The sequence below is a fragment of the Nipponia nippon genome, unplaced genomic scaffold (genome assembly GCF_047370975.1).
Source record: "Nipponia nippon isolate SJK-2023a ecotype South Korea unplaced genomic scaffold, ASM4737097v1 scaffold_42, whole genome shotgun sequence".
Classification (NCBI taxonomy): Eukaryota; Metazoa; Chordata; class Aves; order Pelecaniformes; family Threskiornithidae; genus Nipponia; species Nipponia nippon.
In genome coordinates, this window is record NW_028262361.1 from 395,999 (window position 1) to 410,402 (window position 14,404).

A 14,404-nucleotide genomic window follows, 5' to 3' on the forward strand; every position below is an offset into this window, starting at 1 on the left:
TAACACCTTCCCGGTACGCCAGCGGTACCCTGCGTAACGGGATGCTTTAGGCGCCCTGCACCGAGCGTGCCGGCAGCAGCTCAGCAAAGCCGGTGCCCCAAGGCCACGGCTTTTCTACCCCAGCGCTTCACAGGGGTTAGTACCACCACACGGGTTAGTAATGGGCAGACGTGGGGAAAATGCACCGGGGGGGGTTGATTCAGGTCAGTCCAAAGCATGGATGGGAGGGAGAACGAACAACCCTCGCGGTTAAGCAGAGAAGAGTTAGACACGAGCGAGAGGCAGAGTTTGTTATGGCTTGTACGGGGACCAGCTCTGAGCAGCTGCGCTCGAGACCAAGGCAGGGCTTTAATCTCAACGCTGGGATTAAGCGGGTGAAGCGGAGCCAGCCCTTACGTGCCGAGGCTCTTCCGTGCGCTGCTGGGGAACCTACCGAGGGATGGGGCTCGGGCCGCGCTCGTTTTCAGGCTGCTCAGGCGGCTGCCAACGTAAAAGCCACGACAAAATCCACCGTGTTAGGCACAGACAAAGCTCGGTGCGCCGGCAGGCACAGGCAGCTAGAGCTAAAACTTAACTCATACAGGTTTTTCTGGCGAGGGGAAGGAAGGAGCCCTGAAGTTAAGAGGGCAGAGGTTGTCCAATTAAAGATTTCACCTTCTGATTCGCTCTGGCGTGTTTGAGACCCCGACTGGCATTTGAAAAACCATCTCTGAATTTGAACCGAGTCTGGTTTTAAAGGAACAGAGGGAGGAGAGGGGGGAAGATGGAGCAGTTGAGAGGATCAGGGACAAGGAAAGGGCAGAGGGAAGAGGTTCAGCAGCAAAGCAAGTCCCGCGAGGCGGGTTAGAGGCTCTGGCGGGAGCTGGGACAGTTTTGGAGGGGATTTTAAGGAACAGGGAATCTGCCTTTAGGGCCTGGGATGGGGAGAGGGCCCGGGTAGCGTAGAGGGAGCCGGAGAGTTAGAGAAAAGCCAAGATTTGAATTCTTTTGCTAAAGGGTAGAGGAGGGGAGGGCACCCTGCAGAGCCAGAGACACCCCAGCCGTGCGCTGGCTCCAGGCAGGACCCAGAACACCTCCTCCTCTGTCCCCAGAGGCAGGCCGAGGAGGAGGAGGAGAGAGGAAGGCTGAGCCACAGCATCTGGCACCGAGCAGCACAGCGGCGAGCCCAGAAGAAAGTTCCTTTAAGACCGACTGGTATCGGTGAGAGCACCGATGGTTTTCGGGCTCGTAAGCCGGGCAAGCTGCCCCTGCAGAGGGGCTCCAGAGCTCTGCCCCGCTCCGAATCAGAAGCGGCCCGGCACCAGGCCGGCGCCTTGCATCCTTAATTGTCAGATCTCCACCTTCCCATCACCCAGCACGACCACGTCCACACAGCCAGCGATGGGAGAGCGGCCCTGCGCAGAAATCGTCGTGTGGGAGGCACAGACGGGCCCTCGGGGGGTTTCCTTTGGTTTTGCAGCAAAACTGGACGGTGCCAAAAGAAAATGGAAGTGTCTGAGCAGTTGGAAGGGACGGGAAGCGGGCACGGGGCCCTCCCAGGCTGCCGGAGCTGCGGATGCGGTTGGTACATCGTGGGGTTTAGCAGAGCAGAAGGTACAAACCTTCCCGGGAAGAGCGGGACGGGCGCTGCCTGCGCTGCGGCGGGGCGGCTGCCTCGCCACCGCGTCCCTCCCGCTGCCGGCCTTTCGCTGTAACCGGGCCATTACAGCAGCCTCATAAAATCCATTTTTGAGATAGGAAAGCACCCAGCACCCGAGCCGCAGCCGCTGTTTCGTGGGACCGTGTGGCTGATTAGAGGTGCTTGGCCTCGGGGAACTTCACCCGCAGCCGACTCCAACCTTCCGGCTCTATCCGCCAGCCCAGCGCCCGTCCCAGCTGCCGGAGCCAAATGATTTTCCTGGCTCCCTTCCCCGGGGAGCCGTCCGGGTGCTGAGGCCACCCCCGAGGGACCAAGGCCATACCCGAGGCTGTAACGCCCGAATCGGGGGTTTGGAGATCGCTTCCCTCTCAGACACTTCCATTTTCTTGGACCGCCAGCACGATGCTGGGCTCAGGACTGCTTCCCCCCCTCCAGCGCCCCAGAGGGGATCGCTCGACCGCAGACGGGGAATCTCTCTTCCATTCGGAAGAAACGCTGCCCTCCGCCTCCCCAGAAGTGAGTACGCTTGAGGAAAAACTCTGTTGGCTGAATAACGAGGCTCGAAGCAGCTGACGGGCACCCAAAGTTGGCCTCCACCAGCTGCTAACATCTGGGAGCTGAGGCACCTCGGAAGAAGAGGGCTTCTTGCCGGATTTCTGCGCCACGCGTGCAGCGCGCCGCCGGCGGCGTTGGTAAACCCGTTGGCAGCCGGCACAAGGTGGGGAGCCACCGCCAAGCCCAAGAAAGGCAGCTCGGGGCAGGTAACGCACCTCCAGCCCCAGGGGCAGCCGCTGCAAACAGGGGGGTGAATTTCCTACCTGCCGGGCCTGCCCGAAGCGCGGGCAGCGCGGCTCCCCGCTTCTCTCCAGCCCTCGCCACCACTCGACGGGAACCACGGCCCGCCACGGCGGCAGGCGGCTCTGTGCTAAAACCCAAGGATTTGGGCTTCTTGCTTCCCAGCAAAACCAGTACTCGCCCTGAATCCCAGCAGCCAGCTCTCCCTATACCTGTTCCCAACGAGTACAGGCAGATGCCAGGCAGCGCTGACAGCCCGATGTCGTGGCACGGGCAGGGATCAGCCCCGAGCCCTTTTTTTTTTTGGCCGCGGGAAGAGCCCAGGCATGGGGATGAAGGGGACAGCCGCAATTTCCGTCTCTAACTAAGCCCCCGGCGCCCGGTTGCTCCCCTCGGGGAATCCTGTCCCCCCTCTGCCATCAGCGTACTCAATTCTGGGAGGCGAGAGGCGTCATTTTAGCTTTGAAAGGTCTTTCTGGCAGGGCCACGTCCATCACTGGGTGTCATCTACCAGCACTATCACGCTATGTGGGTACTTACCAGTATCTCACCCTTTAGGTGCGCAAAATTAAGGGGGGGAAAAAAAAAGCAGGACGAGGAGACAGAACAGTGAAGAAAAACAAAGTGATGGAAGGGAGAAGAGAGCAGGAAGCACAAAAATGGTAGGAAAAAGCAGAAAAACAGCAAAAGAAAAACAGTTACATGCTATTAATTATAATTTTACAGTGTTAATATTTCATTACATTCTTTCCAAACAAGAGGCAATGTCTGCATTAGGTACTGCGAGACCTAACACCATGCAAGGGGGCACTTCCAGTCCCGCTCTCAGTCATGCACACCGGATAGCAAACACCCTCTCGGAAGCGGGAGGCTGCACGATGAGACAGAACTGAGGCTGACACGGCCGCCGGGCGCGTCCCCGCGCTCCCCGTCCCCTCCGCCCCCCACCCCGGAGGGCTGCTCTGGGTCGGCGGGGGCAGGACCGGGCGGTTAGGCCAGATCCTGCCCCGCGGCGGAGCGCGGGGCTGCTCCAGCAGCGCGTCCCACCCGGCTTGTCCCGACTCCCGCTGCTTTTAGACGAGCTCCTGGTGAGCCAGAGCTCCGTCTTTCCCAGCTCCAACCCCAGCGTGAAATACCCCTCAAGGAAGGAGTTTGTGGATCCACCGGAATCCCGATTTCAGAGCTGCGAAAGGCAGCTCCGGGTTGCTCCGAGCGGGATCCTGGAGCGCTACCGCTGCCCCACGCGACGAGGGAGGACCGGGGAGCCGGCGGCCGTACCTGATTGGGGATGGCTCTTTTCTTGTTCGTCTGGGTGTTCCTTTGCTGCGCGCTGAAACAAGAAAAAGAGCAGCTTTAGGCGGGGAAGGGCAAAGCAAAGCGACGAGCGCTCAGAGCCCACGCGGCCGCGATGCGCTTCCCGCCCGGAATGCCGTAAGGAAGAGCCGAGTCCAAAGGGGAAGCCCGACACGTAAAATTCCACCGCGACCACCCGGGCTCGGTGCTGCCAGCACGCTGCAACGCGGACAGAGGAGCCCCTTCCAGAGTTTTTGCCCAGGACCGAACGTACGCGGGACGGCAGCACCGAGGGAGGGGGCCGGGGCTTTCCAACCCCGACAGCTTTATCGCCTTCCTCGCGGTCCTTATCTCCGGGCGTTTACGAGCCTGCCCCTTCCAGAGGGACAAGGCTGATAACTTGCAGGAGAGGAAAGGGCAAGCGGATCAGCAGCGGTTGCCGATCCAAGAGGGATTTCTGTCCGTGAGCCCAGCGGAGCCGACGCACCCCTACCACCGCAAGGCCGATAACCAGAAGGACTCCTCTCCAGAAACACCTGCAGCCTCCTCCTTCCCCCCCGGGTTGGAAGAGAGCATACCTGCACCAGAGGGAAAGCTACCTGTCTCTCCTGAGCAACCAAAGAGACGAGGGGCGAGGTGCGGGACGCAACCGTTAGTCAGGAGCAGGAACAAAATCCATGAAAACAGTTAGAATAATGCCGGGACGCCCCACGGAGCAGCAGTTTACAAGCACAAACGGGGTCCTTTCCCTGGGGAAGGCGACTGCGGGACGGCGCTGACAGCGGCCACCGTCCCTCGGACCCGGGACAGCCCTGACCTGCCGGCTGGGGGGATTTGGGAGACGGCTCCCTGCCTGCCCTGGCCCTCACGGTTCCTCCCTAAGCCCTCGGGACGCAAGGCGAGCCGGGCGCCCGGTCTGAGCCAGCCCCAGCGTCGTGGCGTCCCGGATGGGAGCGGGAAGCTCTCCCGTGGCTGAGGCACCGCTGCAAGCGCAAAATCCAAAGCTGAGCTTGGGGGAGAAGCCTCTCCAGCTCTCATCCAAGGTCCCCCCGGGCTGCGGGGAGGGGAAGGTGCAAGCGGGGCTGCCCCGGCCACTCCAGGACATGCTGTTTGAGCGGGTACCCACCCTGTCGCCATGTGCTGCTCAGTGTAACAGCTGGGGAGTGGGAGAGTTTCAGAGGAGTCCGGAGGAAAGAGTGAGGTGATGGTTCAAAGGAAAAACAGGAGAGATTAGGAGAAGAGGAAGGAACTGTGAATGAAGGTGAAAAGCAGAGACACAAAAAAGGGGGAGGAAAAAGAAAAACGAGAGGAAGGCTACGTGAATTTAAAGAGGAGGAGGTGGCGTGGGCTCTGGCTGGCGAAGAGGCGACAAGAGCCGCTGGCCTCCGCTCTTTCTGCGGGGGGACACCCGAGCTGGACCCTCTGGGCGCTTCCGAAAAGTTACCGCCCGTCTTGGGGCTGCGCCGATGGAAAACGCTAGCCGTCCTCTGGCCGAAAGCCGAAGCTGAGGGGCTACCAGAGAGCCCCCCTCCGGCTCCCGGCCTCGCCTGCCCGGGCAGAGGACTACGAGGGACGAGCTCAAAGGACGGGGAGACGTTTCTGCTCCAGCCGCCAGCTCCACGGGGACAGGACGAGTTACTGCACCCTCCCTTAGGGCGGCCGGGGGCACGGAAAATTCCCCCTCTCTGCTGAAGGGCAGCAGCAGCCTTAACGACCCAAATTCATCGTAAGCGCTCCCGTGAGCGGGCACTAAGCAGCTCATCTGTCCGAGGCCGAACGACCCGACTCCAGCTCTTCGCACCCTCTGCCCTAACGAGCAGCATTAACGAACCCTGCTTCGGGCTCCACTCTGAGGAGTGACGTGGGGCAGCTCAGCTCTCCAGGCCCTCGAGCGCCGGCCAGGTGGCAAGCAGAGAAGCGGAGCTGCCGTACCCCAAATCTGAGAGAACTCGGGTGCAAAAGATACGGTTTTGGTGAATGACGTTGGGGCGCGGGAGGCTCCTCCACCAGGTTTCACGTCAGTGACCCTGAAAGGGTAACGTAACCCGCGCGCCTCCTCTGCAAACTGGGGACGGGACCAGGAACCTCATTTATAAATAACGAGAGTTTGGGGAGCCAGCCCACCGGGAAATGACTTACTTGGCAAATCCAATGAAGTCTTCGTGGTTAGTGTTGATGTAAGAGAGCTCGATGTCAATCAGCAGGAGAATCTGGAAGGAGGTTTAAGGTTAGGGGTCCCACAGGGAGGGCTGAACACCCGCAGCTCCGGCACCGCTCGGGCAGACGGGGGTGACCAGGCGGGAGATGCCGGAGCCGCCGCGAGAGGGAGCTTCGGGATCACGAGTGGGGAGATGCCGGGTGGCGGGCGATGCCGGGTGGCAGGCGACGCCGGGCGGTGGGCGATGCCGGGCGGCCGGTGCCAGGGCTTGCTTTCTCCTCCCCACCCGGCGGCTCGGCTTTCTCCCCGCTCTCCAGCCCGGCCGAAGACGGCGTGAGCTCACCTGGTCCTTCGTTTTGCCTTCCCGTTCCCTGATGTGAGTGGTAACGATCCTCTCCGTCTCCTCTCGTAACCTGGGGTAGGAACCAAGCTGAAAAGAAAGGGAGAAGGCCGGGGAAAAAAACAACGCTGCTGACGGGACCGTGGCAGCCTCCGGCGCTCACCGCAGAAAGCCGGCGACGGGAGACGCTCACGAAGGGGACGGAGGACGGACGGGGACTGAGCCCCAGTTCTGCCGGGAGGGCACAACTGGGGCTCAGGGGCGGAAAAAGCGACAGGCTTGATTCTCTTCACCAGATCCGACAAGATCAGCAGAATCCCCTTCCCGGGGGCCTTCGAAGCAATGCCAAACGCACAAATCCAGATTTTTATGGTTGTTTTTTTGTCCCGCCCTCGGACCCCAGGGCTAAGCAGATCCGGGTTCTCGTGGCACGAAGCGCGAGCTACGGCTAAGCGAGGCAAAGGAGCGGGATCTCAGCAACGCGAGGAGCGGTTTCAGCCTTTGCTGTTACGGGGGCGAGCAAACACCTGGGCAATATGTCTCGGCAGGACCCGTGCCGCGAAGCCGAGTTGATGCTACGTCTGTATTTGCCGGCGTTTCCGACAAGCGGTCGGGTGTCGGAAGGACACGGCGTCCCCCAAAATTAGGGCCAACCTTGTGGCTGAACTCACTTTGGTCGGCTGGGTCCTGGGAGCGAATATATTCCAGATGTTCAGATTAGACAAAAAGGGAGGAATTAAGACCCGTTACCTTTTCGGCACACTTTTTAATGACCGTGGCCAGCTCTGAGACCACCAGATCAACACACTTCAAACTGGGCTCTTTAAGCTTTACAATCTGTTTTTTCACTATGGCTTCAAAGGCCATGTCGGGCGTGAAGAGCCCCGTCCTGCACCATGCAGAGAGCGAAACACCAAGCGGAGTGCAGGGGGAGGGGGGGAAATAGCAACAAAGACAGAAAAGAAAAGAAAAATGAGAAATTTTTTTTTTTTTTTTTAAATTAAGGTTAGTAACGTGCAATGGAAAAAGCTGCAGCGCTGCCTGAGAAATTCCTTCGGGTCCCTGGGAGCTGCTGGGGTGCTCGGTCCCCTCTCAAGCTCCCCGCGGCGTCGGGGCGGTTGTACTGATCGGAGGGCCCCTCGCCCCGGTGCGTACGGGACGGCAGCGCCGCCTGAGCGCGGGGAAAGCCCCGGCCAGGCTCCCGGCTTCCCTCTAGCCTGGGTTACTCAGACCCAGCTCTAGGAAAACACTGAATTTCAACTCAGCTTCGGGGTAAGAGCCGCCCTGGCTATCGGAGACGGAAGGAATTTCGGCAGGAAGCGCCGGCTTCTCCACGTTACCCAGATCACAGTCAACCACGCTGGAAACGGAGAGAGCGGAGAACTCCTGACCCGCCAGCAAACCCCCACCGGTCCTACCACTGACAGAACCAGCATTTAAACTGGTCCGCTCCACAGAAGCACTCTGGGTAGCAAACGGGGCGGACGCTTTCACGCTCTTGCCTGTATGTAGCTAAATTTATTATTATTTTTTTAAATAATATAAGCGTTGGAAAGAGAGAGGAGCTGTTTTTCCTGCCCTCTTTTCAGTTGAAGGCGTATCTTTTGGCGCTACCCGAACGAGGTTAAAAAACAAAAGAGTGGCTCTCAGAAGCTGGTTATTAAATATGGAAATGGCCCGGTTATTTATCCAGGGCCCTCCGCAGCTTCAGGGTAATCAACACTTCCACCGAATAAAGGCAATTGGGGGGGGGGGGGGGGGGGGAACCTTTTGAAATGCAAATGTGCTTGTTATCAAGCAGCTTATTAATTGCAGACATTGAACTGCGAGATTTACAGGCAGGCCACCAAACCCTTTACTGGAACTGCTGTCCCCGGCTTTTGTTTCCACGTTCCCGGGATTCCCAGAGTGCAGCGAAGCAGCAGTTTAAATTGCAGCTTGAGAAAACACGTGCTAAGAGAGGTACCGGCATCCAAGAGCAGCCTGCCCGCCTGCCTGGCTCCCACCGGGAACAAAGCCTCGGCAGCGGCCCCTGGAGAGCCCCTCGCCGCGAGCGCCGCGCTGTCCCCGGGAGGGTGACAGCCACGGGAAGCCAAGCGTCTTGTCGAGCGTCCCCAGAAATCCCGACCCTGTCCGTCGGGATGGCCGGGAGGCTCAGGGACCCTGCCAGCGCTGGCTGAGCCGTCCTTGGCTCGAGGAGCGGCCGATCCCCTCAGCCGGAGGCGACAGGGAGGACTCCAGGTTAGGAGACACGAGCTCAGAAACATCCAATTTGCTTAGGGGGCTCCCAGATTTCATCGTTTTCATTATTTTTCTTTTTGGAAGGGAAACCAGGCAAGGCAGGCAGGTTAGAGCATCGCTCCTGCTTCCCCATCCCGCTGGTAGGAAGGGGCTGGATTGCCTCCAGCCGGTTCAATACCTTACTGGTACACTGTCTAACTGTATTGATTAACTCCTGAATAACGAGGTCGACACACTTCAGACAAGGCTCTTTCAGCTTCACCACCTGCTTTTTCACAATGGCCTCGAATGCCAAGTCTGGGGTGAAGAGCCCCGTCCTACAGGAATCCGCAGGCGGGGCGAGAGGGCGGAGACATGGCAGAGAAAAAAACAAAATGGGTGATCAGGTTTGGAGGCCATCGGCTGCGTCCTGGAGAGCAATTCCCTCCCCGGCGCCGTCAGCTGGGGCGGCCCCGGTCCTGGATCCACGGCATCGCTCAGTCCCGCTCTTCCCCCGCCGTCGGGGCTGCCGCAGCCCCCCCGCCTCGTGGTAGCACCCTCCAACCCCTCGAATTAGGGTGCTGCTCCCCCCACGAACGGGAGCAAGAGAGCCCAGGCGCGTCAGCGCCGCAAGGGAACGGGAATTCACCTTTTTGGCGGTGATTAGGGAAAACGGGTACGCCACCAGCCCGCCAAGTGACTCTGGGGAGAGCGTTAAAGCAAAGAGAAGAAACTCTGCCTTTCTCTTTTCCCTTCACAGCAGAGCGGGCCGGCCGAGCTGAGGACTCGCAGGTAATTAATTCCTCTTTGGGGTCCCTAACTCCCCGACAGCTCCGCGCCGGAGGGGCCGAGCAGCGCCCACGCGAGGCGCGCCGCTCCCCAACGAGGCGACGGCCCCAGCGCCCGCCCCAGGACCTGCATCCCTCTTTTTCTGCGAGGGTTTAACTTCACGTTCCCTACCTTCCTCCCAAGGTCATTTCTTCCCCCGCTTACAGGAATGTGAGAGGAAAGATAAAGGTTATTTTAGTGGCTGAACTGAAGGCAAGAGGGGAAATTTTCCAGCTCAGCGCCTGCGTTGCAGCCTCCCCTGGGTTCTCCGGGGAGCGGGGCAAGCCCGACTGCTAACCGAGACCGCCCGCTACGTGGTGGGACACACGGCGGGGCCGAGTTACCCCTGTAATTCCCTCTCAAAGGCCAGGAACGTCCATTTTCAGCCAACGCTGGTCTCCACACGACAGCGGACGATGAGCCGACAGTGACAGGCATCGGCTCTCCCTCGGCGGGAAAGCTCCGCTCACGCGCGCCCCGCGGACCAGCCTCGCTGATCTACTCTAAGGAGAACGGGACCCGTGACCGCACCGCTCCGATACTTGCCTCACGCCGTGGATGTTTTTAATTGCATAGCTTATTTCTCGCCTCAAGTCCTTCTCGTCAAACTCCATCTGAAGAGGGAGAAAAGCCACAGTTCGGATTTTTACAGCGAGGAACTTCTGGCAACCCCGCGGGCGTGCAAGCGGGCTCCCGCCGCAGCCCTTCTTTTCTTCTGCAGCACCGCAGGAGGCAGACGCCCGCCCGACGCGCTCATCGTCCCCGGCCCACGAAGCGCTTTACAAGCCGGTTCAGAGGCTGCTCTCTGTCCTGGCCAGACTGGCTCCCTCTCTGATTGACCTATCTCAGATCCGGAGATCTCGCTAGCACCCTGGATTGACATCCTTCTCCCTGCTCTGCAACTTCCTCATGGCAAGCCCAGTGCTTAGGCCAGAGGTCAGGCACGGCCACCCAGAAACGACAGCCCGCTGCGGCTACCGTAACATGCGACCGCCTAATAAAACATCCCCTCCTTCTGTAAACACCTCCGAGTGCCAGGAAGGGAAAGGCACGCAGGTGCTGAGGCACTGCCGGGGTCGGAGCCAGGCACGAGGGAGCTCAGCCCATCCCAAGCAGGCGCTGCTTTCCGCAGGAACAGGGCCTGCCCGCCTACGCGGCACACGCGCTCCCCAGGCCAGCTTTACCTTCACCAGCTCAAAAGGAAATCTCTCGTGGAAAATGCGATTGATTCTGGCACCCCCGGAGAGCTCGAGTGTGTCCACCTGGTCTCCCGAACCTTCGATTCGCTTCTCAAAGTCCACACCGAACTGCTGGACCATTCTGCGGAGAAGCAACGGGATTAAACGGGCGCCAGCTGAGTACAACGGACGGACAGACAGCCAGGCTGCCTCCCACAGCCAGCACCGTCCCACCGGCTCTGCTTCAGCTAGCCAGGGCCGCGTAAAAGCTCCCCCAATTCCCTCCGCTGGAGCGGCAGAAGTGAAAAATCTCCCTTTCGCTGTAGTCTAAACAGCACGCGGGCAGGTCAAGGACGGGCGCGAGCCGTCCGTTCTGGTCCCGAGACCAAAGCGTTCGCTTTGGGACAGGCAGGTCACGTACGCAGAGCACAGCGAGCCCGAGCCACCGATGCTGGCCAGCAGAGATGCTCGGCGGGCGTTTCGGGGAGAGGCTTCCCTTGTCCTGCCCGGCCGCCGGCCAGCCAAGCGCCGGAGGACACAGAACCTCTCCTAGGTGCCAGCTTCGCACCGTTGTTGGAGTTGGCAGGGCCATCCGCCAGCACCGCTCGCCCCCAACCGCGCGGCTATTCCGGGCTCTTCCTTGGAAGAAGCCACCGGCTGGGATAAACGAGCCTCGTGCAAAGCGCGGAGCGAGAGTATTTCCGCGCCAGCAACGTTTCTGGCTGGGAGAGGTGACTCTCGGCTGCCAGGTGAGGCACCGGGAACGCAGCACTGAGCGAGAGAAACCTACTGTAACAAAGCTTTGGTTTTTCGCGTGGGGTCATCGGGGCGGAAGTTCTTGTACTCCTCAACCTCCTTCTCCAGGGAGAGCAGCTGACTCTGAAGTTTGCTGCGCAGCGAAGGCAGCGTCTCCCGAATGTGGTTGGTCAGTTGCTGCAAACGAATCGAGAGAACTGAGACCCGCTCCTCCGCACCCGAGCGGCCGCAGGAACGGCCCTTTTCCACCAGAGAGAAACACCAGCGCCCCAGAAGGCTCGGGAAGGGAGCCAAGCCTACCTGGTTAAGGACTTTCTGCAAATGCGGGGTGCCCATCCGGTCAGCCATGTGCCGGTAAGCCGGGTGAGAAAGGAAGAACTTCCGCTCGGCCGCCAGCGCTGCCCTGATGTCCTTCTTACCATCGATGTCCTTCTGGCTTCGGTTAACGACGCCGATGTAGCCTGCAAGGGGACAGGTCGGCTCTCGCTGCGGACGGAGCAGGGTCCGAGCAGGGCCGCGCAGCTCCGCATCGCCATCCACGGCCACCTCTCCCGGAGCGAAGGGCAGCAGGAAGGGCCTGGGCTCCCCAGCAGACACCGGAGAGCGCAGGAGCTGCCCTCGACTCGTTTTCAACCGCCACGCTCTCCGCACGAGAGACGAAGGCCGCGGCGGGCAGGATACGGGGTGACGCAAAGCCGTCGTGGTTCGTTATACCTCTTCGTAGAGGAAGCAGCTTGTTCTCCAGCACATCTCTGGCATCTGTGCCTTCATCCATCAGATCCAGCTTGGTGATGACTCCGATCGTCCGCAAGCCTGAAGCAGCCACACAAACGAGCAATCGATTAATCTCGTTTCACAGAACGCATCAAAAGGAGGCACGTGGGCGCGTGACCGAAACAAACACGGACTCGCCAGCGAGGAGCGGAACCGCTGGCCCTTCCTCAGCTGTCGGAGGACGGAGAGTCCTCTGTGGGAGGAGGAGGAGGGACAAGGAGACCCTCTGGTACCAAAATCGGGGAACGGATTGCCGAGGCTCTGCCGCGACAGCCGCTGGAGGCTTTAGCCCTCCACGCCGGGGCTGGAGCAGCGGCACGGGCAGAGGCAGGCAGGAGGATGCGTCCATCTTACCTTGAGGATCAACTTCTTTTGCCATCTTGAGCGCGTCCGAGTTGGCCAGATCCATGTTCGCCGGCGTGACAGCGAGGATCAGGCTGCTCTCCCTGCTGATGAACTGCAGGATCATGTCTTTGATCTGGTACTCGATGTCCTGCGGTTGGTCCCCCACCGGCACTTTGGTGATACCCGGGAGGTCGATCAGAGTCAGGTTCAACACTGAAAGGACAGAGACGGCCCACGTTCGGGGTCAAGGGCCTGGCGCTGGGAGCTCTCAGTCTTGCAGCTGGATCTCTTCAGACCTGCTGGCAAATCCACCCCTCTGCAAGCCTTAAAATCCCCTCCCGAGGCAGAGTTACGCTGGATTTGCTCAGGGGGTGGCCCAGGCAGCCCCCACCGACCCCAGGCCGGCGTGAGATCAGCCAGACACACGTAGCAGCCCGCGTTTGCTTTCGGGACACAGGCTGGGCCGAAATCCCGCAGCCGCCGCGTACGCAAACGCCGGCTTTTCTTCCTTCGCAGCGTTTTTAACGCACGGAGGCCTGGGGCAGAGAAACAGCTCGCTCACCGTGCGGCGAATAGACGCGGAGGTTGATGGGGATGGGAGAGATGCCTTTGTTCGTTCCCGTCACCCTGTCGGTTTCCGCTTCGATCTCCTGCCGCACCTCGTCAAAATCTGTGAACTTTTTGGATTTGCAGTGCAAAAACTCAGCATATTCTGGAAGAGATTAAAAAAAAAATTTAAAAAAAAAGGGACAATTTGGCCATCTGGAGCCCGGCGCAGGACGCACACCGAGATTCAACCGGCCTAGAGACGTTTCTGCACGGCAAAGCGGAACCGGCCACGCGCTTCGGCGCGACACCGAGCAGCCGGGCAGGATCGGTGCCCCAGAGAGGCTCCGAGGACCTGCCCAGGGATTAACCTGGTTGTCTTCAGCCTCCTGACTGGCAGCGGCCCCAAATAAACTTGGCCTGGCCGCTTCCTCTGGCTGAGGAGGAAAGACCGGGAGGATGGCAGCCAGCCGGCGCAGGCTGAGCGCGCTGACACTCCGCCTGCTGCCTCTGCGCTGGCAGCAGCTGCTTTGATGTGGACTCGGGAGTTACGTCTCCCTTTGCCAAAAAAGAAACTGCCCTTGGGTGAGATGCTGGCAGGCAGCCGACGCTGGCTCCAGCTAACGAACCTCGACATCAGAATGGCCGTGTTTGTTTTCACCCGGCCCTGTTTGCCTTCCAGTCCCCGCTGATTGCTTTTAAATGTTTTATTGCCCAGACCCCTAACGCTGAAGAAAGCCCCGAGTCTTCAGCTGCCAAGGTGCTCTGTCTGGTGCGCCCGGGAGGCAGGGCAGCAAACCCTCCCGGCGCTGGCAGCACCCCTCGTGCCGGCAAAAGGGCCGCAGCCGGCTGCGGGGAGGCACGCCGGTGCCGGAGACCCGGGATATCATCTTCGCACCATCCGGCAAGGAAGGACCGGCGGCGCTTCCCGGCTCCGGCAGCCCCTTGCCAAGAAGGAACCGCAGCTTCCCTCCACCTGCACCGCGAGCTCTCTTTTATTTACTCGTTCGCTCTCCAGATTTATCGCTCCGTTTCGCTCTGCCCCCGCAGCCAACAACCCCAGCCGAGCCGCAGCCCGGCGAGGGGCCGACTCTGACCCCGGCAACTCTGTCTCTCCCCTCCGAGCCCAAGGAACCCGTGCCAGGAGACAAACATTAACCCAGCCCCGGCTCCTCCGCGGGGAAGACGCCTGGGAACAGAAAAGCAGCTGCTTTTTCTGGGCCTCTGCGCAGTCGCCCGCGGGTATCTGGGATTTTCTGAAAGGGTTTTGCAACCCGTTAGCGCGGGGGACGCTTGGAGGGGAGCGGGGAAGCTGAGCAGGGAGGTGAGGGGAAAGGGGGACGGCGCGTCCCTACAGTCACCGGGATAAGGACGCCCCGGCTCCTCCGACAGCTCCTGGAAAAGGGATTTTAATGGATTTGGGGCCAGGACTTGCCCTGGGGAGAGGGATGGTGCAACCCACTTCCTCCAGCGACCCGTGGGTGGGGTGAGGGGAAATACCAGCCCTGCCCTGGCCCTTCCACTCCTACCGG

General features: G+C 60.3%; 1 protein-coding gene across 8 annotated transcripts in view; it reads right to left on the reverse strand.

Annotated features, from left to right (window-relative positions):
- The window catches only part of DNM2 (dynamin 2), a 34,876-nt gene that overhangs the window by 11,523 nt on the left and 8,949 nt on the right, over positions 1 to 14,404 (reverse strand). For 3 of the 8 annotated variants that reach the window (XM_087778047.1, XM_087778043.1, XM_087778041.1), the window contains exons 3-14: positions 12,889 to 13,038; positions 12,336 to 12,539; positions 11,922 to 12,020; positions 11,508 to 11,668; positions 11,242 to 11,384; positions 10,458 to 10,593; positions 9,820 to 9,887; positions 8,645 to 8,783; positions 6,229 to 6,315; positions 5,867 to 5,937; positions 3,713 to 3,764; positions 2,975 to 2,986 (exon numbers count right to left, since the gene is read on the reverse strand). In XM_087778047.1, the coding sequence (XP_087634173.1) occupies positions 2,975 to 2,986; positions 3,713 to 3,764; positions 5,867 to 5,937; positions 6,229 to 6,315; positions 8,645 to 8,783; positions 9,820 to 9,887; positions 10,458 to 10,593; positions 11,242 to 11,384; positions 11,508 to 11,668; positions 11,922 to 12,020; positions 12,336 to 12,539; positions 12,889 to 13,038 (1,322 nt within the window). Of the gene's footprint in view, positions 1 to 2,974; positions 2,987 to 3,712; positions 3,765 to 5,866; positions 5,938 to 6,228; positions 6,316 to 6,975; positions 7,115 to 8,644; positions 8,784 to 9,819; positions 9,888 to 10,457; positions 10,594 to 11,241; positions 11,385 to 11,507; positions 11,669 to 11,921; positions 12,021 to 12,335; positions 12,540 to 12,888; positions 13,039 to 14,404 lie in introns of all 8 variants that reach the window. The other 5 variants (XM_087778044.1, XM_087778042.1, XM_087778046.1 and 2 more) reach the window with 4 other exon arrangements.